At 55.3% G+C, this 20,655-nt stretch overlaps 10 protein-coding genes across 10 annotated transcripts; 5 read left to right on the plus strand and 5 right to left on the minus strand.

Annotated features, from left to right (window-relative positions):
- Positions 1–821: 821 nt before the first annotated feature.
- C8A04DRAFT_28869 (PrpF protein-domain-containing protein) lies at positions 822–2,204 on the minus strand (the record flags this gene model as incomplete). Its single annotated transcript, XM_062780806.1, has 1 exon — positions 822–2,204. One exon carries the CDS (start codon positions 2,202–2,204, stop codon positions 822–824), a length of 1,383 nt encoding a protein of 460 aa, XP_062636815.1.
- A 648-nt stretch (positions 2,205–2,852) lies between these two features.
- Positions 2,853–5,647, minus strand: C8A04DRAFT_37449 (fungal-specific transcription factor domain-containing protein; the record flags this gene model as incomplete). Its single annotated transcript, XM_062783880.1, has 4 exons — positions 2,853–3,400; positions 3,446–3,891; positions 3,977–5,472; positions 5,573–5,647. 4 exons carry the CDS (start codon positions 5,645–5,647, stop codon positions 2,853–2,855), a joined length of 2,565 nt encoding a protein of 854 aa, XP_062636816.1.
- Positions 5,648–6,070: 423 nt separating this feature from the next.
- C8A04DRAFT_37450 (tricarboxylate transport protein, mitochondrial precursor) lies at positions 6,071–7,181 on the plus strand (the record flags this gene model as incomplete). The annotated part of the gene is made up of 3 exons (XM_062783881.1): positions 6,071–6,185; positions 6,220–6,296; positions 6,399–7,181. 3 exons carry the CDS (start codon positions 6,071–6,073, stop codon positions 7,179–7,181), a joined length of 975 nt encoding a protein of 324 aa, XP_062636817.1.
- A 927-nt stretch (positions 7,182–8,108) lies between these two features.
- C8A04DRAFT_28872 (uncharacterized protein) lies at positions 8,109–8,644 on the minus strand (the record flags this gene model as incomplete). The annotated part of the gene is made up of 2 exons (XM_062780807.1): positions 8,109–8,302; positions 8,377–8,644. The coding sequence occupies 2 exons, from the start codon at positions 8,642–8,644 to the stop codon at positions 8,109–8,111; spliced, it is 462 nt and encodes a 153-aa protein (XP_062636818.1).
- Positions 8,645–9,836: 1,192 nt separating this feature from the next.
- C8A04DRAFT_12411 (uncharacterized protein) lies at positions 9,837–10,610 on the plus strand (the record flags this gene model as incomplete). The annotated part of the gene is made up of 1 exon (XM_062777331.1): positions 9,837–10,610. The coding sequence occupies one exon, from the start codon at positions 9,837–9,839 to the stop codon at positions 10,608–10,610; it is 774 nt and encodes a 257-aa protein (XP_062636819.1).
- An 828-nt stretch (positions 10,611–11,438) lies between these two features.
- C8A04DRAFT_28874 (uncharacterized protein) lies at positions 11,439–11,924 on the plus strand (the record flags this gene model as incomplete). Its single annotated transcript, XM_062780808.1, has 1 exon — positions 11,439–11,924. One exon carries the CDS (start codon positions 11,439–11,441, stop codon positions 11,922–11,924), a length of 486 nt encoding a protein of 161 aa, XP_062636820.1.
- A 277-nt stretch (positions 11,925–12,201) lies between these two features.
- On the minus strand, positions 12,202–13,254 carry C8A04DRAFT_28875 (uncharacterized protein; the record flags this gene model as incomplete). The annotated part of the gene is made up of 1 exon (XM_062780809.1): positions 12,202–13,254. The coding sequence occupies one exon, from the start codon at positions 13,252–13,254 to the stop codon at positions 12,202–12,204; it is 1,053 nt and encodes a 350-aa protein (XP_062636821.1).
- Positions 13,255–16,261: 3,007 nt separating this feature from the next.
- Positions 16,262–17,705, plus strand: C8A04DRAFT_37454 (endochitinase; the record flags this gene model as incomplete). The annotated part of the gene is made up of 2 exons (XM_062783882.1): positions 16,262–16,804; positions 16,884–17,705. The coding sequence occupies 2 exons, from the start codon at positions 16,262–16,264 to the stop codon at positions 17,703–17,705; spliced, it is 1,365 nt and encodes a 454-aa protein (XP_062636822.1).
- Positions 17,706–18,004: 299 nt separating this feature from the next.
- On the minus strand, positions 18,005–18,535 carry C8A04DRAFT_28878 (uncharacterized protein; the record flags this gene model as incomplete). The annotated part of the gene is made up of 2 exons (XM_062780810.1): positions 18,005–18,094; positions 18,161–18,535. 2 exons carry the CDS (start codon positions 18,533–18,535, stop codon positions 18,005–18,007), a joined length of 465 nt encoding a protein of 154 aa, XP_062636823.1.
- Positions 18,536–19,113: 578 nt separating this feature from the next.
- C8A04DRAFT_12363 (ribosomal protein S26e) lies at positions 19,114–19,785 on the plus strand (the record flags this gene model as incomplete). The annotated part of the gene is made up of 4 exons (XM_062777315.1): positions 19,114–19,153; positions 19,221–19,331; positions 19,429–19,531; positions 19,680–19,785. The coding sequence occupies 4 exons, from the start codon at positions 19,114–19,116 to the stop codon at positions 19,783–19,785; spliced, it is 360 nt and encodes a 119-aa protein (XP_062636824.1).
- Positions 19,786–20,655: the final 870 nt, after the last annotated feature.

A 20,655-nucleotide genomic window follows, 5' to 3' on the forward strand; every position in this document is an offset into this window, starting at 1 on the left:
GGGATGACAGTTAGGTAAGAAACTTCTTTTCTCCAGAGTCAATTTCTGCGGCTTACCCAGACACTGCGTTCGGTAACAGTGTAGTAAATAGGACTAAAAGAGGTATATTGGTGATACTCAACGATGTCCGCTGCAAATCGCTTGTTTGCCCTTTGTTCCAACATTCGGACCGTACCTGGAGATTTAGGTAACAGACCGAGGCGGTGGCGTGGCCGCGACTTGCCGTGTAATTATCCCGCGGGACTACACGGGGCGTGGGGGCTTGCACCCACTTCCCGCGGCATTAACTACGGGCCCGTGGAACTTCAAAATCGATCGAGAATACCCACGGGCCCACCGGGGCTCGTACAAAGGCCCGGCTCGGTGTTGTGGTGTGTGCGTGCTGCAAGCCTGGCCATAATGCCCGTACGTCCCAAGAGGTTGCAGAAGTATCGGATTCAGCTGTTTCTGAAATAATTATAGTTGGTTTCTAGTGCTTTTTGCGGTGTAATTGAGGATGGCTGTACTAGAATAATAGGGGGTGTTTCGCTGGCTTATACGTCTCGCTCGCTCATAATTAATCCGTCGAGCATGTTAGTTGCTGATGATAGCCATTCAACAGAAGCAATCGCTTAGGATGTGATATTGGAAGGAGGAGGATTCTGTCTGTCGACCGCATCGTTTCTTTGGCCCGAATTGATCAGAAGGAACATTCAGAACCATCCCATCCGTTTCAAAGACAAAAAGTATGGGGGTTTCTATTCTGGGACCTGACGTCGTCTAAGGGTATCTGCACAGGCCGGGACCCCTCCCATCTAACTAACATGGCTGATCCTGCGGCATCAAAAGTCCACCACCACGTTCCCCTCAAACAGCCTTCTCGCTGTCCTCGCAACCTTGACGTACTCGATTCCCACTTCACCGCCATCCTCATACCTCGTCATAACGCACGCGTCTATCAGGCCGGAGCTGTGCTCGATGACGACTCTCCGCTCACACCCAAACCCGACTAACTTCTGCTGTTGCTGCTGCCCCAACGTACTATCCTCTTCTTCCTCGTGGGAGCTGTCAGAGCTGCCAGAGCTGGCAGGCGGGCTGGGAGGAAGTTCATAACCCTCCCCTTCAGCGGCGCCTGGCGCGCACCGGCCCGATAGCTGCGCTGGCACAGTGCCAGGCACGCAGAGCGCGGCGGCGAGGCACACGGCGCCGGTGAGTTGCAAACTGGGGTGGACTTTGCCCATGCTGTATGCCCGCGCCTTGATGGTAACGCTGCCAGTGTTGCCAGCGCTTGGGGGCGGCGGCCAAAGCAGCATGATTTTGGGGGTGCCTCGCACAGCGGCCGCCTCCTGGGTGCTGCTGGCGAGGCCGAAGGCGACCGCCCCGGCACGGCGAACTGCCTCGACGGCGGCGAGCGACTCGGCCGAATCGCGGGGTAGAGCTAGAACGGATTGGGGGAGTGATACAGCGTCGACTAAGATGAATGGGTTGGCTGCATCGACGAGTGAGACACGAACTGGAGTAACTGGAGTGACCACCCCGCTCACCACCCTGAGCCCAAAGTCGACGAGCAGCTCCTGCGCCCGCCTGCCGCGGGACGGGAACAACGCGCCCGTCATACTCCCCGCGGGCTCGACAAAACTGAGGTCGATCCGCGACCCGTGCCCTTTGAACCCGCCGATCTGGCAGGCCCCCGAGGGGTCGAAGCGGCCTTGCTCGTCGACTGCGACGGACTCGACCAGCAAGCGGCCTGTGTTGGTGTTGTAGACGCGGACGTCGACCCTCCTCCGCCTCGGCCCTTTCTTCCCGTCGCTTTTGCCCTCAAGGTCGTTGTCGTTGAGGAGGAAGTCGACCATCCCCTCGTCCACTGCAAAGGGACCGACTCCGCTCGCTATGTTGCCGCAGTTGCCGGAAAAGTCCAGCCTGCCGCCTTCGAGGGGTACCTGGATGAAAGTGTAGTCCACGTCTACTCCGGGCCTGCTGGACCGGCTGACGACGGCGCACTTGGATGTCGTTGAGGTGCCTCCTCCCACCCCGTTCAGCTGACGCGCATCGCCGTCCAGGGAGCCGAACGCGGCGAGGATGATAGGCGCCCAGTCTGCCTCGTCCGCGGGAAGGTCGTCGCGTCGGAGGAAGAGGCCTTTGGAGGTGCCGGAGCGCATCCAGACCGAAGGGATGCGCCGGCAGTGTGGTTGTGGCGGTTGCGGCCTCTTGGTCTGGTTCGGCATCATCGCTGTGTGTGGTAGTGGGAAGGGCATCGGCGTCGTCGTCAGGCGGGAGAGGTCGTGATATCCGATCGGTATGTGGGGTACCGGGTGTCCTACCTCTAGCGCGGTGGCTGATGTTGCTGCTGCTACAAGGCGACTGGGTCGTGGTGTGCGTGAGAACATCTGATGTCAAGAACCTTTGGCGGGGCGTCTCGTCCTGTTTCGCTCTTCGTCGCACGACGTGGCCGAATGGTACTTGCACCCGAGGGCATCTTGGTTATATATCGTGTGTATACCCGCACACTGGGGTCGTCCATCTAGGTACCTCGGGTGACATGGGCTGTGGAGTTTGCCCCTTTCCCTTGCCTTGTGTGAATCCCATACTTTGGGACTCCGAGGGACATGAGCGACAGAAAGTACATGTCGAGGGGCGGGCATCCCTGACAGTCACTGCCTTTCTTTGATGCTGCTAGTGGGAGCGCTCGATCGGGATGCGGGATGCCCGGCGTGAGGTCGGGGCTTCTCAAATGCCGCGGAACGGCTGAGAAAATCCCGTCTCCAGTGGGTCCATAGTCCCACTGTGGAGAACGCTCCACCGACAATGCTGACCGGCATTCCAGGCCTTCCCAGGGCAACAAGACGGGACTACATAGTACCAAGCCAAGGTACCTAGTTATTCCACCAGTTGTCATCCCATCCGGCTCTATTGAAGCCAAACAAAGCGTCCTCCGGCAGCAAATCATCAGTGAGCAGCGACCCGGTAGCCCAGCCGTTCACACCCTGCTCGTGCCTGAGGAACGGCATCGGCACATTACTGTACGACTGCTGCTGCTGCTGCTGCTGCTGCTGGCGGTGCGGTTGCATGGCTCTTACCCCTCCTCCGGCCTGGAAGAACTGCCCGTTCGGTGACATATTCACCACCCGTTCAGTCATGTAAGTGGTCCCGGCTGTACCGCTACTAGTTCCCCCGCCGCCTTGCTCGGTCTGCTGGTCCTGCATGAAGCTCTGAATGATGGCGTCCAGGTCGATGTCCGGTAATCCGTTGCGCTCCCCACTCGGCTCCATGGAGGCCGGCTCCTCGTGCGTCAGAATGGTTGTCGACCCATCATCCTGAGAGGAGGAGTCGGCACGGTCCCAGGTCCGATAAAGCCCAGTGCTGCGTGTGTTCCGAATCGGTGGCGGGCTAGAAAACTGCAAGGGGCCGCCCGCTGCACGCACTAACCCTCCATCACCACTCGTTGTTATAGCGCCGTCGTTCGAACCAGAACCAGAGCCTTCGCCAACCGCTTCAGCAACAGCCTCGACGGACGTCTCTCTCCCTATAAGCTCAACGCTCACACTCATCCGGTCCGCAAGGTCGATGATGACCTTCCTCGCCTTCCGCACCGCCCAATTCGTCTCCTGGTTCTTCTCCAGCACCGAGAGACAGGTCCGCAGGTTGGTGTGTGCATCGGAGCGGGGGTTCTTGCGCTGCGCGGCGATGCGCACGAGGATGGTGGCGCTGACGTAGGTCGCGTAGCTAACGAGGTAAGGCGCGCTCTTGATGGAAAAAGTGTGGTCGTAGACCCGCAGCAGGTTGACAATGCGTGTAGCTGCTGTTGCGCAGGCTGCGAACGCCTCGGCCACGACCGCTGGGGAGTCCGAGTAAAGGTGGCCCTCCGACACGAAGGGTCGGTTGAGGAGGATGAGGAGGACGTTGTACATTGCCCTGGCGCGCGCGGGTTTGTGAGCATACATACCGAGACTCGAATACGGTAACTACCTCGCGCCCCTATTCAGGGCAGGGACTTGACTTCTGCAACGAGATGACATGTGGAGGCGGCACTGCCTTCTTCCCCTTGCTGATGGAGCTGTAGACAAGATGCTTGGGCAAACCCTCGCGCCACTCTTCCAGCTGCTTCCCTAGCGTCTCCCTCGCCGCGCACAGCTTCGCCGAGCCTTTCCTAGCGCTCTTCTCCGCGTACACCTTGTTGATGATCCTGTTCATGATGACGCACAGCCTGCACAGCTCGCTGAAGGTACTGACGCTGTACGCCGGGGATCCAGGGTAGTTCCCGGCGTAGTCATTGTAAGCAAACGGCTTCCAGTGCTCCAGCTCCTCGAACTTGTCGTTGAAGAGCACGGGGACGTGGGTGTGGTGGTCCTGCAGGCTCGGGGGTCGACCTTGATACAGTGATTGGATTTTGTCCACAACAAAGGCGCCCCAGAAGACGCGCCGGTGGATCTCGACATCTTCTTCCGAGAGGCCGTAGTTGCCGTTCACGAAGCCGCTAGGGGCGACGGGGCGGTCGACGTGGATGCCCAGATCAACTATCATTCGGAATGCGATGCCGGCGTACAGCCAGGCTGCGCTTCGCTCGTCACTTAGGGCGAAGAGAGAGTTTGTCATGATTAAAAGGGCCTGAATCGTGGTGATCTCGGGCCGGTCGAGCGCCTCGCCCAGCAGCTCCTTGACTCGCAGCCGGAACCTCCATCCGGCTGTCCGCACATCGTTTTTGTCCCGCCGCACCTCCAACCTGGGGCTGAACTTGGACGCGCCGTAGTAGATTGCGTTGAGGAGCAGCTTGGAGAAGTACTTGCCGCCGCAGGCCATGTCCCGCATGAAGGCAGGCCTGTAGGTCAGCAGGAACGAGTGGTGCTGCCGGTTCCAGTGCAGCGACAGCAAGTGTCGTCCTAGCTCTGGCTCCACGCCGTCGAAGTCGAGCTTGCCGGCGTCATAGTTGATCGCCTCCATCTGGAGCTGGTGCGCGGCCTCGGCCATGAGCACCTTCTCGACCAGCTCGGGTGGGACTATGCGGGCGGGAGCCCCTCCTCCTCCTCCGCGGGTCCCGGCGGGCTCCTGGAAGTGGGCGCTCGTCGGGCCATGGTAGTTGGTCCGGAGGGGGCCGGAACTGGTGCTGTAACTTCCGATGGCGGCTGCAGCTGCGGCAGTGGGACCGGGGCCGGCCGGGTTCGGAGGAGTTCTGATGAAGCCGTTCTGGCCGTCGATGCCGCTAGTGGTGGCGGCGACAGAGTGACTGGTTTGACTGAAACCGGCCGGCCGGCTCTGCGCCACCACTTGCCGGGCTTCCGTAGATGCTTGCGCGGGGCGGTCAATACCGCTGGCGCTAACATCATGCTGATGGACTTGGTCCTCATCTACCGCCAACGGCGAGCCGACGGAAATGGGTGTTGTGGCCCGTGGTCTGGTGCTGGCCGTGGATGACCGGGGCTTCCGCTGGACGTAAACGCACTCCTTGCCGTAGGTCTTGCAGTTGCTACACGTCGGCTTCTCGGCGTTGCACTTGATCTGGAGATGGCGTCAATGACTCAATGCTGGAGACGGCCAAATGGGGACAACATGCCACGGATGAAACCGGACTTTGGGAGTTGCCACGGCATATGCGTACCTTCCGGAAGCGGCAGAATCTGCAAGCTGCCGTGGCTCGGCGGAGTCGCTTCAACTGACCATGTTCCGCTTCCATCTCGTCATGTACTCTGAGAAAAAGGGTGGCTTGGCTCGCAGGCAATTTCCTTTCACTTCCATTCCGTTTAGATAGGCGGAAATGGGAAAGCGGTATTACAATTCCGGCTCTTGACAAAAGTTTCAGCAGGAGCGTGGTGGCCCGGGTGGGACACCGGGAACGCTTAGACCACCCGCTAACTCCGTTCCGCGGAATTCACATACACTGTACATTAGTTAAGTCCGTTCCGCGGAATTTTGCGCCAAGCCTCCCACTCACTTCTCCCGTTCAAACAGACGACGGCATGGTGTTCACGTGCATTTGCAGACCTTGACTAACGATAGTACATATCCTGTGGAAGCGCATTGTTCCGTCCACTTGCAGCACCCTAGCATCTGCCTGGATCGTAGCCGCGCTCCCAACCCTAACCCCACTGTCCCAAACATGGCCAATCACGTGACCACACCCGAGCTGGCTATGTTGCGGAGCCAAGCCATGCTGAAGGAGTCAACCCCGAAAAAGGTCAGCCACCAACAGGAGAGGCCATCTAAGATTCTAAGTCAATACTTGACATTTTAAACTAATCCCGCCAGCACTGCAGCAACATGTCCCTCCAATCGTTTCATGCCTATCCGGGGCCGTCGCCGGCGCCGTTGAGGCTGCATGCACCGTGAGTTTCCCAAGTTTTTAACTGTTGGTTCGCCCCTTGCCGGCTGCCACCACCTCACGGGCACAGCAGTACGCAGCAATTACATAGTAACTCTCCAGCCAGTACCCTTTCGAGTTTGCCAAAACCCGACTGCAGCTTGGGTCCTCCCAATGCGGGCCTCAGATCTCCAACCCGGTATCGATGATCAGGCATCTCATCGCCAGCGAGGGCGTGCGGAGTCTCTACGTTGGGTGCTCAACACTGATGGCGGGCACCGCGCTCAAAGCGGGCGTGAGATTCCTGTCGTTTGACGCCATCAAGGCCGCCCTCTCCGACAATGACGGTCGCTTAACAGTCTCGCGCTCCATCCTCGCGGGCATGTTCGCCGGCTGCGTAGAAAGTGTGACAGCCGTGACCCCTACGGAGAGGATAAAAACCGCCATGATTGACGATGCAAGGGGGGCCAAGAGATATCGTTCCGCCGCGCACGCAACTGGCCTGCTAGTTAAGGAGCAGGGCCTTAGTGGGTTGTACAAGGGCCTGGGGTCGACAACCATGAAGCAGTGCGCCACATCCGCCGTGAGGATGGGCAGTTACAACACGATGAAGCAGGCGTCACAGTCGTATGGCTTGCCGCAGAACAGCGCCACGACGTTCGGGATGGGGGCATTGGCCGGGACCATCACCGTCTACGCCAGCCAGCCTTTTGACACGATCAAAAGCAGGACGCAGAGTGCCCGGGGGGCAAGCACAACGACGGCCGTCGCGAGTATATGGAGGGATGGGGGCGTCAAGGGGTTCTGGAAGGGAAGCACGATGAGGCTCGGCAGGCTTGTGTTTAGTGGTGGTATTGTGTTTACTGTGTATGAGAAGGTCTCGGGGATACTGACACCGATGATGAGGTAGCTTCAAAAGCATACCTGTATAGCTCTTGAATAAGCTGTAGCAACTGCAGCTCCAAGCAGCTCTCACTCATAGGGCTCTTGCTTGGCCCAAGAACTACTTCCGTTGCAAGACTTTGACTGGCGCTTCATACCCAACCTTGTTGGAATTAATTACACATTGAGAAAGCAGGGAACGGGCGGTTCGTCTCATTCATCGGGGCAATCCCATATAGTTATTAGAGGAGCCAGAGAAGCCCTAGGGTGCCGCATTCAACCAACAAAATCTCGCAGAGGTAATTGCGATGCATAATTATATTACCAGTGTTCCTTCTGCTTTTGGCGTAGTAGTCCACCCAGCATTCAACACACCAATTACATTTCGCAGAGCTTCCCACGTAGCCACCACATCTTACAGAACTTTCAACACGCCCAGTGCCACCCGCCAATTCTTCAACACACCTACCACACCTTCAACGCACCCACCGCATCTCCCAAAGCCTTCCACACGCCTATCGAACCTTCAACATATTTACGAAACCGTCCACCTGCCAAGCTCTCAATATGGGAAGCCATACCGCGATATATCCCCAATGACCCGCCTTCTTCACACCGCTACAATCCGACGACCAGCGCCGTCGTCCAAAGTTGCCAACTACTGTGTAATTAATATTAATTGCGAGGAGGATGGGGCGAAATATGGAGTGCGACAATACTATCACCAAGCTTCGTCTCACACTTATTGTGGTGGGCCCTGGGCGAGGGTGGCACAGGCGAGAAATGTTTTGTTTCTACGCATCCTATTTGCATCCTACTGGAACGGCGCGGTCTTAAGTCACCGCCACTGCATTATACAGATGCCCTCAATTATTCCTGGTTCCAAGCTACTCCCTCTCCCCAAATTCTGCATCTTGGACACGGCCGCTTTGTTGGGCTGCGAGCCTTCTAGAGTCTATTTTGCCTTGACCCTAGCAATAACAGGCTTAAAGGGCTTGATCTTTCCCCCCTTGATGGCAGCAGCGCTGGCTGCGAAACCCCTCTGTACCTTGGCGTACATAGCAGGATTCCTGAGTTTTAGGTCTTCCCAAAAATCGTCCTCAGAGCTGCTAATGGCTGTGTTAGCCAAGGCGTTAGTCACTTGCTGGACTGCACCGTGGTGGGAAAGATGTTAGCACCAGACCTGAGATGGAGAATCTTTGGGGAATGTTGGGAGGGTGTACCATTTGTAGTTGTTTTGCGAACCGTTGCCTTGGGAGCTGATGCACTCGCAGTTGACTGGGTAGCTGATGCACTAGCAGTTGACTGGCTAGCTGTTGTACTAGTCGTTGACTGGGCAGCCTTCTTGCGAACAGTTGGCTTGGGAGCTGTTGTGCTAGTAGTCGACTGTGAAGCTGTTGTGTTGACAGTCGACTGGGCGGCCTTTTTGCGAACAACTGGCTTGGAAGCCGTTGTGTCAGTAGTCGGCTGGGGGTTGGTGGATTTCTTCATCGTAACTCTCGTTGGCGTTGGTGAAGTCAAAAGGCAAGATGCGAAAGTTGTTGGTTTAGGAAAGGGAGTGGGTGTCGGTTGCTTAGACTCATATTAACAGGAACTGAAGGAGTGTTAAGTACCTAAGTGTTGGTATGTTACTCGCCTCGGATCGGGAGGGACCGACCTGAGAAGGGGTTGTCGGAGCTGTTGGGAGTCGATCTCAAACTTCAAGGCTGGCCCGCAACAATGGTCAAACTTAAAAAATAAGCCCAAGTCCATCGTGATCTCTTGAGAAGGAGTTTCATCGGCGGCGTGGCTTATCTGGAGTGTTGGCGGGCGATTTCGCGGGCCGCCCAAGGAGCATGTTATGGGGGAAATGATTGGGGGCGTAATGATAGTTTCATAGTTGGGATTCAGCCTCTCTTGTGATCCTCAAGGAGTCTAGGCATCCTACAAAATTTGGCTTACATGGATGGGACACTCAGCTTAGTCAGGCTGGGCAGCAACCACCAAGCACCAGATAGCGAACCCCAAGACACAGCATCTTGGCATAGGTAAGTGAACTAGCTCCGTGGCCAGTCCATCCATTGTCGAGACTCGAGACCCTGACTACGACGTCCATTTTCGAACCGGTAGTCCCGTGTACCTTCATCCAGGAAGTATTGGGACGGGCATAGGCCTGAGTGTCTTCATCTCTCGCCTCGAATGCCTCACGCTAGATGCATACTCGCTTGGTGTTGATGCCCTATCCCTCGCTCGAGGGTGCCCCTCTCACCGGGGCTTGTTCCTTTGTCGAATGACGGCCCGGTCCGAAGCCAGATCAGATATCTCCAGGCGAATATCAGCCCCTCCGGGTCCGCAAAATGGAACTCCTCTGGAAACGCCGCATCGGTACTGGGCCGCCGTTTCAACCGCAGCTTGTCGCATTCACTGGGTACCCCGAGACTTGAAACGGCGCTAGGAGTGGAGGGCGCGTGGTTTCACAAAGCTTAGACTCCCTCAAGAAGTTTGTTAGGAGGGACGGACAGACATGGGGGGTGGTATTTCATATAGAAAGCCGCGAAACCATACGCCGTGGGAGAATCTCGAGTCAATATCACACATCAGACATCACAGATTCCCGCAACAACTTTAGCTTTCACATATCTTGCAACGACCATACACACTCTAGGATCAACACAGCGCAGCCACCCGCCCCCGCGCCAACACCATGGCTCAACGTCACTTCTGGGATCCAACGGAGGCCGCATCTAGCCGGATCATCGTCGTTGATGAATTCTCCACTGATGCCCAACAAAAGAAGAAGGAAGCAGCGGTCTGGCACGCCTGGGAGCACATCCCGCGGCCTTACTTCCCCGATCACGCCCCTGTTGGTACTGATCACTACGCTATCGAGCGTGAGGCGTACCGCGGCCCACAGGCCAAAACAACCGAGCACATCCCCGATGTTATCGTCGTGAGGGTCCGCCATCCTCCTCCACCGGCCCAGCCAACCCCTGGACAACGCCCTCAGCGCTCACAGGAGCGGGATGTTCTCTGGATCGAGTGCAAGGCACCAGTTGAAATGGCGCCCCACGGATGGCACACGGTGTTAGGCGAAGCGACAGATCGCCTCGCCTCGGCACATACAAACCGCGAGGTCTTCTTAATCCTGGCCATTGGCATGAAGTGGATGTGCTTTGTTTGGAATCCCGCCGCACCGCTTCCCCAAAATCAGAGGTTGAGACTCCGTATGGCCAACAACGCAGGCTTCTGGGACGATATCGACACCCGGATCCAGCCAATCCCAGCCGCTGCTCTACCAGGCCAGCGCCATATCGTCAATAACGTGATCGAGACCAATTTGGCGTATACCCTGAACTACTGGGACGTCAACCCGACCACCAATTTGCAGGCTCACCTGGGCGACTTGACTCTCCTCGAGAACCTCTTCGCCATCATCCAGAACCATCAGTACGTCGGATGGAACCCGGCCCACTTTTGAAATGTTATATTCGCCCCTAATCACACTACTGATGTCTTGGGCATGTGAATTACGTTGGAAGGGGGAGAGCTCAGTCTGGGATTGGAAATGAGCAGACATTAAATATAGCACTACAAAAAGAGTATCGGGGTCAGCAATTCAGCCCAAATTAGGGGTGGAATAGTGACTTCAAATTTATATTCTCCCTGTAATAGCGGTATCTTTTTATCTTACTTGTTGTTCCTTTTCCTGGAGTGACCAGTTTGGAGCCTTTCTGAGCGTGTAATGAAAAGAAAAGTCAACGCCCAACAAGATAAAAGAGGAGAAGAGAAAGAAAATAAACGAAGGAAATATAAAGAAAATAAGGAGAAAGAAAGGGAAATAAAAGAAAATAAATAAAAATATACGAGAGGATATTTTTTGTCGTTACATTGCTGGAACTCAGAATATTCTGGCACTCGGAGGTGTGAAATTGGGCCAAGCATCTCGACCACTAACTCTGGCTGTTTTGCACATGGACTTCTGAGGTCCGTCCACAGGCAAATGAAATCAGAGAAGATCCATGGCACTCACACGGGTTAATGGTACACTGTAGGCAGTTACATGAAAGCCCCCTGCCAACTTGCTGGCTCTGGATTTTGTAGGATTTAGCGTCCCTCACCCTGGCCACAGCCCCGCGGCACAGGTGGCGGCCTAGTGCCCCTCAACTCCTAAAGTCAGCTCAAAAAAATCACAAGTTTCACAACCCAACACCCGCAACTTCTTTACAACAACAGAACGCTCATCGCGATTGCAACGCTTTTCACATCAAACACCGCACGGTCCAATCCACAAATATTATTCGTCACAATGGGCTCAACCACCCTCATCCGCGGGTTCAAAATCTCAGTCGCAACGTTGGATGCCTTCCTTCGTGCCAACAACGTTTACGAAACGTACGGAACGCCGCCCTTCTACAAACGCCATCCAGACGAGGACCCTATCTCCAAACTCCTCTTCTCCAAGATCTCCCAGCACGACTCGGACGCCGATAAGAACAAGTTCCGCGTGCTTATCCCTCTCGTTGAGGGCGCCGGCCGTTGCACGACAGCATATGTCGCCTATGCATGGGCTGGGGTGCTGGCACACCGCGAGATCAAGTTAGACGAGGACCTTCCGGCCGAGCTTCCTAAGGGCTTTGAGGAGTTGCGGCAGGAGATTCTGGGGTATGGAAAGGATGTTGCCGATGGGGAGAAGATTGCAGATGAGGGGAAGCTGGGGTTGTATATGGTGGTCACGTACGAAATTCGCGGCGATTACGGGGACGCGTTGGATCATACCGAGAGCACGTATTAGGTCACAGATCATACTGCAAGCCTTGTGGCGGCTACGACGAGAGGATTTTGCAGGTTCATACCTCCCTATCTGAGCTAATGATGAATATAAGCCAGTGGCGAATGTCTACAAGGACGTGCTTTTCTCTCCACTACACTTGATTTCTAGGTACATTAACAAACTCATGATAGGCAACACTTAAAAAAGCTCTAGAGTCCTTGCAGCACTCGCGTCTATATAAAACGACAGAAACCTCCGTGTTCGAAACCTCCTTCTCAAAGGACGCCCGGCTTCTGTCTTAGCAGCCGCCCAAATCAACGGCCAGAAGCCGCTCATTGACCAGGTTCCCCTCTACCTGCTCACCCCCATTTGTCACATACAAAGTCCGTTCCTGTTTCCTACTCCCCCTCCCAAACGCAGCACTCGTCGGCTTCGACAGCTTCTCCGTATCATTCACCACCCACTGCTCCCCGCTCCGCAAGTCCACCCTCACCAAATAACTCGGATGTGCCGCCATCCACACCGCATGCCCCTCTTTCCTACCCCCCACATTCTTCCTCGTCTCAAACGCAAAATCATCATACTCCATATCCGCCACAACCCCTTTCCTCGTCGCCAACACCTCCCCGTCTCCAACCTTCCCACCTTCCGCGTCAACCCTCACCCGTCCAAACAATCCCTTCGCCAGGTTCCCAAAATACACATACCCCTTCCCATGTTCCACCCTCGCCTTCAACCCATTTATCCCCAAATTCTTCCCCGACTCCGTACCCGTGAGTGTAAATAGCGCAGCATCCTCAAACGCGACATCAACAGCCCCAGTAAGCACATCCACCCGCCAAATCGCGCCACGAGCCGAGTCAGCAGCGAGCAGAAGACGCGGGTTGGTAGGGTGGCGCGCGAGGCCGTTGATAACCGTCGACTCGGCGATGGTGGTGACGAAGTTGACCTTGGGGCTACTCGTCGGGTCTAAGAGAGTGGTTGTGAAGTCGACGGTCCAGATGGCTATGGAGCCGAGGGCGGCGCGGCCGGTGGAGAGGTCCCAGGTGCCGGTGACGAGGGCGAAGATGTCGGGGGTGATTTCGGTGATGCCTGTGAGACCGGTTGCGTTGGGGAAGGTGTGGAGGGCTGGGGCCGGGGGGTTGGTGGTGGTGGGATCGATGGTGAAGAGGGAGGGGACGGTTACGGAGGTGAGGAGGAGGTTGCCGTTGGCGCGGACGGCGATGTTTTCGAGGAAGGTGTTATTGGGGAAGGTGTGGATGGTGCGGATGGGAGGGTTGGGGGGTTCTGGTGAGGCGTAGGAGCCGTGTGTCGCGATGGCGACGAGGAGAGCAGAGAGGAGACCCTTCATGATGGCTAGGTAATTAGGAGGTAAGGTGATGAGAGAATGGCAAGCGTCTTCCTCCCACGCATTAGGAGGATTATGATATTTATTTCCGGCATCTTGAGGCGAAGTAATTGGGATTGGCGGGCTGGCGTCTGCTGATAGGCGCCATCATGGGCAAAAAATGGGACTCTGGAGCCAAACAGGATGGCGGTGGAGATGTTCGCCCGTAGGATTCGGACGTGTCGTCAGCTTCTCCATGATATGCATCACTTGAAAAAGTTGTACGCAAGAAAGAATGAGAATGGGTTGCTTCCGTCGTTAGGCATCCAACCACTGTTGATGCACCAGCCCTTCAACATCCCCGGCTCAAGCTCAATCATATTTCGCCCAAACTCGCTGAGGGAATGCCCCCTATCCAGTCCTATCCAGTATTATCTTCAAGAAGGAGCTTGTTTTTTTCCGCAAACGTCTCTGGACATGTGGTCATCTCGTAAGACTAACGACAGAGGCATGTGAATGCTGGAACGTGGATGGCCCAAGATTTCGCAAATCCCTGAAGTTCCGTCATGTCTCGGAACAGACTCACCGCCCAATAGGAACCATAACATCGATCTTCACAGGTCCGTACTTACAGCCAATTACCTTTTTGCCTAGAAAGCTGATCGGTTAACCGTGCCGACCACGATGACTGCGTTGTATTGTGTCCCGGGAATAACGCAGGATCAGCCACAGTGCTACACCGTCTGGAAAGTAACATTGCTGTAATTATAGCACGAGTGACCCCAGCGGGCCAGCGGGAAGAATACGAACGACCGTCGAGGGCTGCAGTTGTAATGCCATCTTCAAAGAAGGCGCAAAGAAGTTACTAGGAGTATATCTAGGGAACTTAACTCAACGGTGGCATGTAAAAACGAAACAAAACATACGACGAGACAAAAGAGGAACTTCGAAGAACCAAAAAGAGAAAATAGACAAAAAAGATAACGAGCCAAAACAACATTTGAAGGGAATGATAACCTGGGGTACTTGCAGTTTGAGTGCCAGCTCTAGCTCTAGCCCTAACGCTCGTCAGTGATGCAGTATCCATGTACAGGTCTGTTAAGGCGGCGAGGAAGCCATTTGTATCACAATGACTCACAATCCAGCAGTTGTCAATTAGTGAAACGCTTGCTGCTTGTTTAATGTTTGTGGGAAGAACAAACACATTCGATTTCTAGATCGGGAGACGGTATATGGGTACGGTGTAGGAAGTTTTTTCATCAACATAGGTTCTTATGGAAGCAATCCCAGTGAACTTATCACTAACATCAAGTTTTTGATTAAGATGCACATAATACATAGATCCTCGTGAGCTCCCCATAATTACCAACTAGGCTTTAGCTTCATTTATTATCCAGAGACCGAGCACCTCCTCCATACCACCACACAACTTTCGCCAGCATCAAGTACCAACCATGACTCACCCACAAGACGACCTCGATGGGAGAGCCTCCAAGGACCGCAGCAACCCGGATCAGGAGCCCTCTAAGAAAGATCTGGCGGAACATGCTCCGGCTGCCAAGGACAAAACACCCCCTATGACCCAGGAAATTGTCGTCCAAACACTTACCCGAATTGTCAATGGAACGGGAGAAGGGTTGTCGGACGAGGAAAGGGAAATCGCCCGGATGTTGAAAGAGATCTCGACGCTGGCCAAAGCGGTGGCAGCAGAGCGCAGTGGTGGTGCTGCAGAGCAGGGTTAGATCGCACATCACTTAGGAGGTCCAAACATCAGCGGCTGACTTTTAGCAGACCACGCAAAAAGCACGTCACCGGATGGTGAGAGCCCTTGCATGGGCAACGAAGATACAGACGGGATGGGTAGCTCTAGCATCGAACGGAAAAAAGAATAAGCGTAAAAGAAAAACGGGCCTCAAATCTTCACAACCTCGTTATTCTTCAATACTACCCTACAACCTCCTACCATACTGGCCCCTGCGCAGGGTTCTCAGCCCAACATACACCTTGGTCTAGCCGTTCCTTTACACAACCACAATTTCTTTCTCCATAGGCAATCTCACAGAAGACCGCGAAGAAGAGGGGCAAGCGGAGTGATAATTAAACCTAGAAATGGTGCATGGGGGGGTGAGTAACAAAGTGGCAATCAAAGACTAGTGGGTTCCTGTCCAGTATTTTGGGCGACTCTAGAACTTATCGACGTGGTTCTGAAGCCGTACGAAAAGGACCTTGCCCTCGAGGGGATGTTGGCGGGTTATGATTCAGGACGTAAGTCCACGAATAATTCTCGATGATAATTACACCTGCTTTAAAAGCCCGTGTTATAGTTTAAGAGCCTGGGGAAGGTGACTGTCTTACACTAGGTCCGATACAGGCTGGTCGAGAAGCCTAGGGGTGAAACATTGGTTTTGCCTGTACTGTTAGTTATTTCCCGCCCTTGAAAATGTGGTTGTCTCTTCACCGTTCCTATTGCCTGCCCGTCTCCTGCACTTCCGTATGTTTAAAGGGAGGCTTAAGAGGGTAACTCCCCTGGTGATTTTTCGGTTTGTTTGGGGCTTTCGGGCTCGCTTTCCCATTGCCGGACCCTCTGTACGGAATCATAGGTTCATGAAGAAACAACCGACAAGTTACTGTCACGCCTTCCGCATATGCAGAGAGCTATTGAGACGATGTCCCTGAAAGCGACCACAAGCCGGTCGCGCCCCAGCCAAATGCGCGCAAGCTACGAATAGTTGTCGGCTTTCCATCGTTGTGCCGGTGAGCCGGCGAAGTTGGAAGTCTCGACCATCGAGGGGATCGACAACGCATCAGGGGCAAACGTCACTGTGGCTTGCGCTGAAGCGTGAGTGGCGGAGTGCAGTTACAGTGGGTCCCGGCACGCGTCTTTCCCCTCCCCCTCGCTTGGCAACAGCTCTCAATGGAGTGAGCGGCCTGGTGGCGTCTTTGGGCGCCCTCGGATGAAGCTGGCTGGGAGCTCCAACAGGAAACCCAATCTGGAACGTGACAACTTGAGGAATTGTATTAAAGCTATCGTATGCCGCAACTTTCCAGAGCCTCTTCTTACTTTGGATTCATATTTTTTGCCGTTTCCGCGGTGCTCATCGGCATATTCTTGAACCCCAAGAGCTTCGGCCCACTTACGCCAAGCATTTACACGCAACCAACATCAACATCAACACCGCAAGCAACCATGGGCGGCGGACCAGCCGGCGGCTACCGCTCGGTGGCATACTTCGTTAACTGGGCGATCTACGGAAGAAAACATCGCCCGCAGGACCTGCCTGTTGAGCGGTTGACACATGTGTTGTATGCTTTTGCGAATGTGCGCCCCGACTCGGGAGAAGTATACATGACCGACCAATGGGCCGATACCGACATCCATTGGGAGGGCGATAGCTGGAATGATTCCGGCACGAACCTCTACGGTTGTATGAAGCAGCTGAATCTACTCAAGAAACGGAACCGGAACCTCAAGGTCCTGTTGTCCATCGGTGGTTGGACCTACAGCAGCAACTTCAAGCAGCCTGCCTCCACGCCTCAGGGTCGCCAGACCTTTGTCAAGTCGTCCATTGAACTCGCGAGTAACCTCTTACTTCAACCCCCGCCTCCCCAGCGATTTCCAGGCATAAGAACTAACACACCTTCCCCAACACCAGCTCTCCCGCCTCGGCTTCGATGGCCTCGACATCGACTGGGAGTACCCGCAAAACGCTTCCGAAGCAGCCGACTTCGTCGCCCTCCTCGCCGAGCTCCGCGCCGGCCTTGACGAACACGCATCCACCGTCAACGCCCCCCAGCGGCCGCACTTTGAGCTGACCGTCGCCTGCCCGGCCGGCGCCCAGAATTACAACAACCTCGATATTCCCGGCATGGACCGCTACCTCGACTTCTGGAACCTCATGGCCTACGACTACGCAGGCTCGTGGGACCGCGTGGCCGGCCACCAGGCGAACTTGTTCCCGTCCCCGCAAGACTCGGCCCGCACGCCGTTCTCGACCGAGGCGGCCGTCCAGGCGTATGTTGGGCGTGGCGTGGCACCGCACAAGGTGGTGTTGGGGATGCCGTTGTATGGGCGGGCGTTTGAGGGCACGGAGGGGCTGGGCCAGCCGTATAGTGGCGTGGGCGAGGGTACGTGGGAGAATGGCGTGCACGACTACAAGAAGCTGCCGCTGCCTGGGGCGGAGGTGCGAATTGACTACGACGCTGGTGCGAGTTACTGCTATGAGCCGAACCGCAAGGTGTTGGTGAGTTATGATTCGGTGGAAATGGCGAGGAGGAAGGCGGAGTATATCAAGCAGCGGGGGCTGGGTGGTGGAATGTGGTGGGAGAGTAGTGCTGATAAGGAGGGGCCGGAGAGTTTGATCGGCAACGTGGTTGAGGTTCTGGGGGGTCCGGCCTCGCTTGAATGGCGGGAGAACTGCGTGACCTACCCATTCACCAAATACGACAACCTCCGGGAGGGCTTCCCGAATAATTAATGTAGCGGTTGGTTGGGACGGGAACTTAGCTAAATAAACTAGGTAGCTAGCTGCCTGCGCTGAGCTGCATGTCCAAAGTTACTTAGTCTCTGAGACACCCGTGGCGGGTTCGTCACCCGACATCTGTTTGATGGCATCCCAAATTGCATTTTCCTTGCCTTGGCTGAGCTCGCATATGCCCATGTCTTCCTTCTTCTTAAGGTACATAAACGCCGATTCATGTGAGACCGTTGCTCATACCAGACTCCGTGCAATCATGTTCCCGCCCCGAAACGCCCGTCCCGATGAAAGCCATTTGTTTAGGAGCTCTTCTCGAAGACGTAGGTAAGGTGGCACCGGCCACAGTACTGGCGGTCCTGCATCGCAGCCATGAAGACACCGGCGCCGCACTGAGAGGAACGAGGAGTCAGCTTTTGCGTCCCTGGAAAGATGGGTAGGGACCTTCATCAACTTACGGTCTCGCTAGGGCACTCGCGGCGGAGGCGCTCAATCTTGCCATCACCGTCCACCTTGTAGTACTTGAGGACAGCGAGCTTGGTCTTCTTCCGCTTGTGCTTGATCTTCTTGGGGGTGGTGTAGACCTTCTTCTTCCTCTTCTTGCCACCACCACGCAGGCGGAGCACAAGATGGAGGGTGCTCTCCTTCTGGATGTTGTAGTCGGACAAAGTCCGACCATCCTCGAGCTGCTTGCCGGCGAAAATCAGGCGTTGTTGGTCAGGGGGGATGCCCTCCTTGTCCTGGATCTTGGACTTCACATTGTCGATGGTGTCGCTCGACTCCACCTCAAGGGTGATAGTCTTGCCCGTGAGGGTCTTCACGAAGATCTGCATGGTGCCTACTGACAAATGGTGAGGATGAGTTAGACGCGGGGGAGAAAATTTCAGTGAAGCCAAACCGGCGCGAGCTGGGAAAGGGGTTCTGTAGGCAGCATTCAACCCGAAACCACGCCCATCGATATTTCCAACCGATGCGTGCAGCATTCGAGCCCCGTCGCCGCGAACGCAGCGGAAGCAGGAAGCGGTACCATAATGAAGAAGAGAGGAATTGGGAGGCTCGCGCCGGCTTGCAACATCGTACAGACGTACCTCGACACAATGTCTTCCTCAGCAAACTGCAGATGTGAAGTTGCGCTTGAGGAAAGAAAAGGTAGGAATTTGAATTGCGCCGCTTGAGAGAAAGGAACTTTTGGGAACGCCCCACTTTCGCTCGGTGGGTCACCTGACTTTGTGCCCGCCTTAGGGCAAGACCGAAAGCTTGCCCTCTCCTGCTGGTCCGGTTTGGATCGGTGGGGAAATTTCGAAGTGGGTCTCCCCATTGGTTAGGTTTCCAGCACCAGTGGAATTTCTAAACTTCTCGCCTTTCACTCACACAACCTCTTGGGAACCAACACACTGAAGACACCGTCAAAATGGTCAAGAAGAGAAAGAACAACGGCCGCAACAAGAAGGGTGAGACTCCATTCCAGCTGCAATCAGATTTCTCTCCAGACCGACTAACCAACCGATCAATTTGCAGGCCGCGGCCACGTCAACCCCATCCGGTGCTCCAACTGCTCGCGATGCACCCCCAAGGATAAGGCCATCAAGCGGTTCACCATCCGCAACATGGTTGAGTCTGCGGCTATCCGTACGTTTCTTCGGGCCTCTCATGGCGACGACCCGATCTCTTTCCTCGACGATCCTCGGCTGCGATACGGTTTAGCTGACTCGACGATGTGTTACAGGTGATATCTCGGACGCCTCGGTGTTCTCCGAGTACACGGTTCCCAAGATGTACCTCAAGCTGCAGTACTGTGTCTCTTGCGCCATCCACGGCAAGATTGTCCGGTACGTTTGTCCGCGTGGCGGGGACAACCACAGTTGCCTTTTTGGCGACGTGGGCGGCTGAGAAGAACCTTGGTCGAACCTCCGCCATTAGTTACCCCTCATACCTTCGATCGAGAACACCGCCCCCGGCTGACAGAAATCTTTATAGTGTCCGCTCCCGTGAGGGACGCCGCAACCGTGCTCCCCCCCCGCGTGTCCGCTACAACAAGGACGGCAAGAAGGTCGCCCCCACCCAGGGCCCTAAGACCGCTTAGGGCGACTGATTCCTTTCCTGCTTTGGCGTTCTGAGTTGGCGGCATCTGGTACTGGGCGTGGTTTTGATGGTCCAAAAATAATGAGATCATGATTCGGCTTTGCATGCCAAACCTGGCAACCACGGGAATGGGAATTGGGGGTTCCTTCAGCCCAATCGGCCTCATAGAGCCGTAGTCACCAATTCAGATCACTCTGTTGTATGCATCATCGGTTGTTTCATTTGCCGCTGCTACAGCGGTTAGTCTGTGGACTCTACAACACATGGTTGACTTCGCAAGATGGAAGGGCGCTCGTACTTTTGCACTACTGCGGTACCGAACGCTCTACGATGCACATCTCCGAATCAATCGGGCCTCTTCAGAAGTCCGGAATCTCCCCTTTTGGCATTGTTGAGCACGACTATATACGCTTGGTCGATCACGTTCATCACTCGAGCCATTGCTGTCTTAGAATCCTCGCCCGTTGCTGATTCCCCCGACCTTTCCCATTCCAGGAAACATCCCAGTTCTCTAGTCTTTCACTCCGTGGAACGCACTGCGCCTTGTTCCCCTCACCCGCCGGACTTCCCGTGTCACCCTTCTGTGCATCCGTCCCCTTTTATTATGAAGCCATGCGTCGCAAACCACGGCTAGGACTGTGGCGGGTGATATTCAGGGGAGGAAACGGCCAAACATCCCTGAATCGGCCCTGTCTTTCGGTGGGCGGTTCACCGACGGTGAGCGCTCTTATCTCTGCGCTGACGTGACCCTGGATGCGAGCGATTACATGCAGGGCGGATGAAGTCTCTGAGCTTAACCCGGCGGCGGGACAGAGTGTGAAGCCGATGCCGCCGGGCTTGGACCCTCCAATATCGGGGATTGGTCGGTGAG

Source organism: Dichotomopilus funicola (assembly GCF_033296635.1).
Source record: "Dichotomopilus funicola strain CBS 141.50 unplaced genomic scaffold C8A04scaffold_33, whole genome shotgun sequence".
Classification (NCBI taxonomy): Eukaryota; Fungi; Ascomycota; class Sordariomycetes; order Sordariales; family Chaetomiaceae; genus Dichotomopilus; species Dichotomopilus funicola.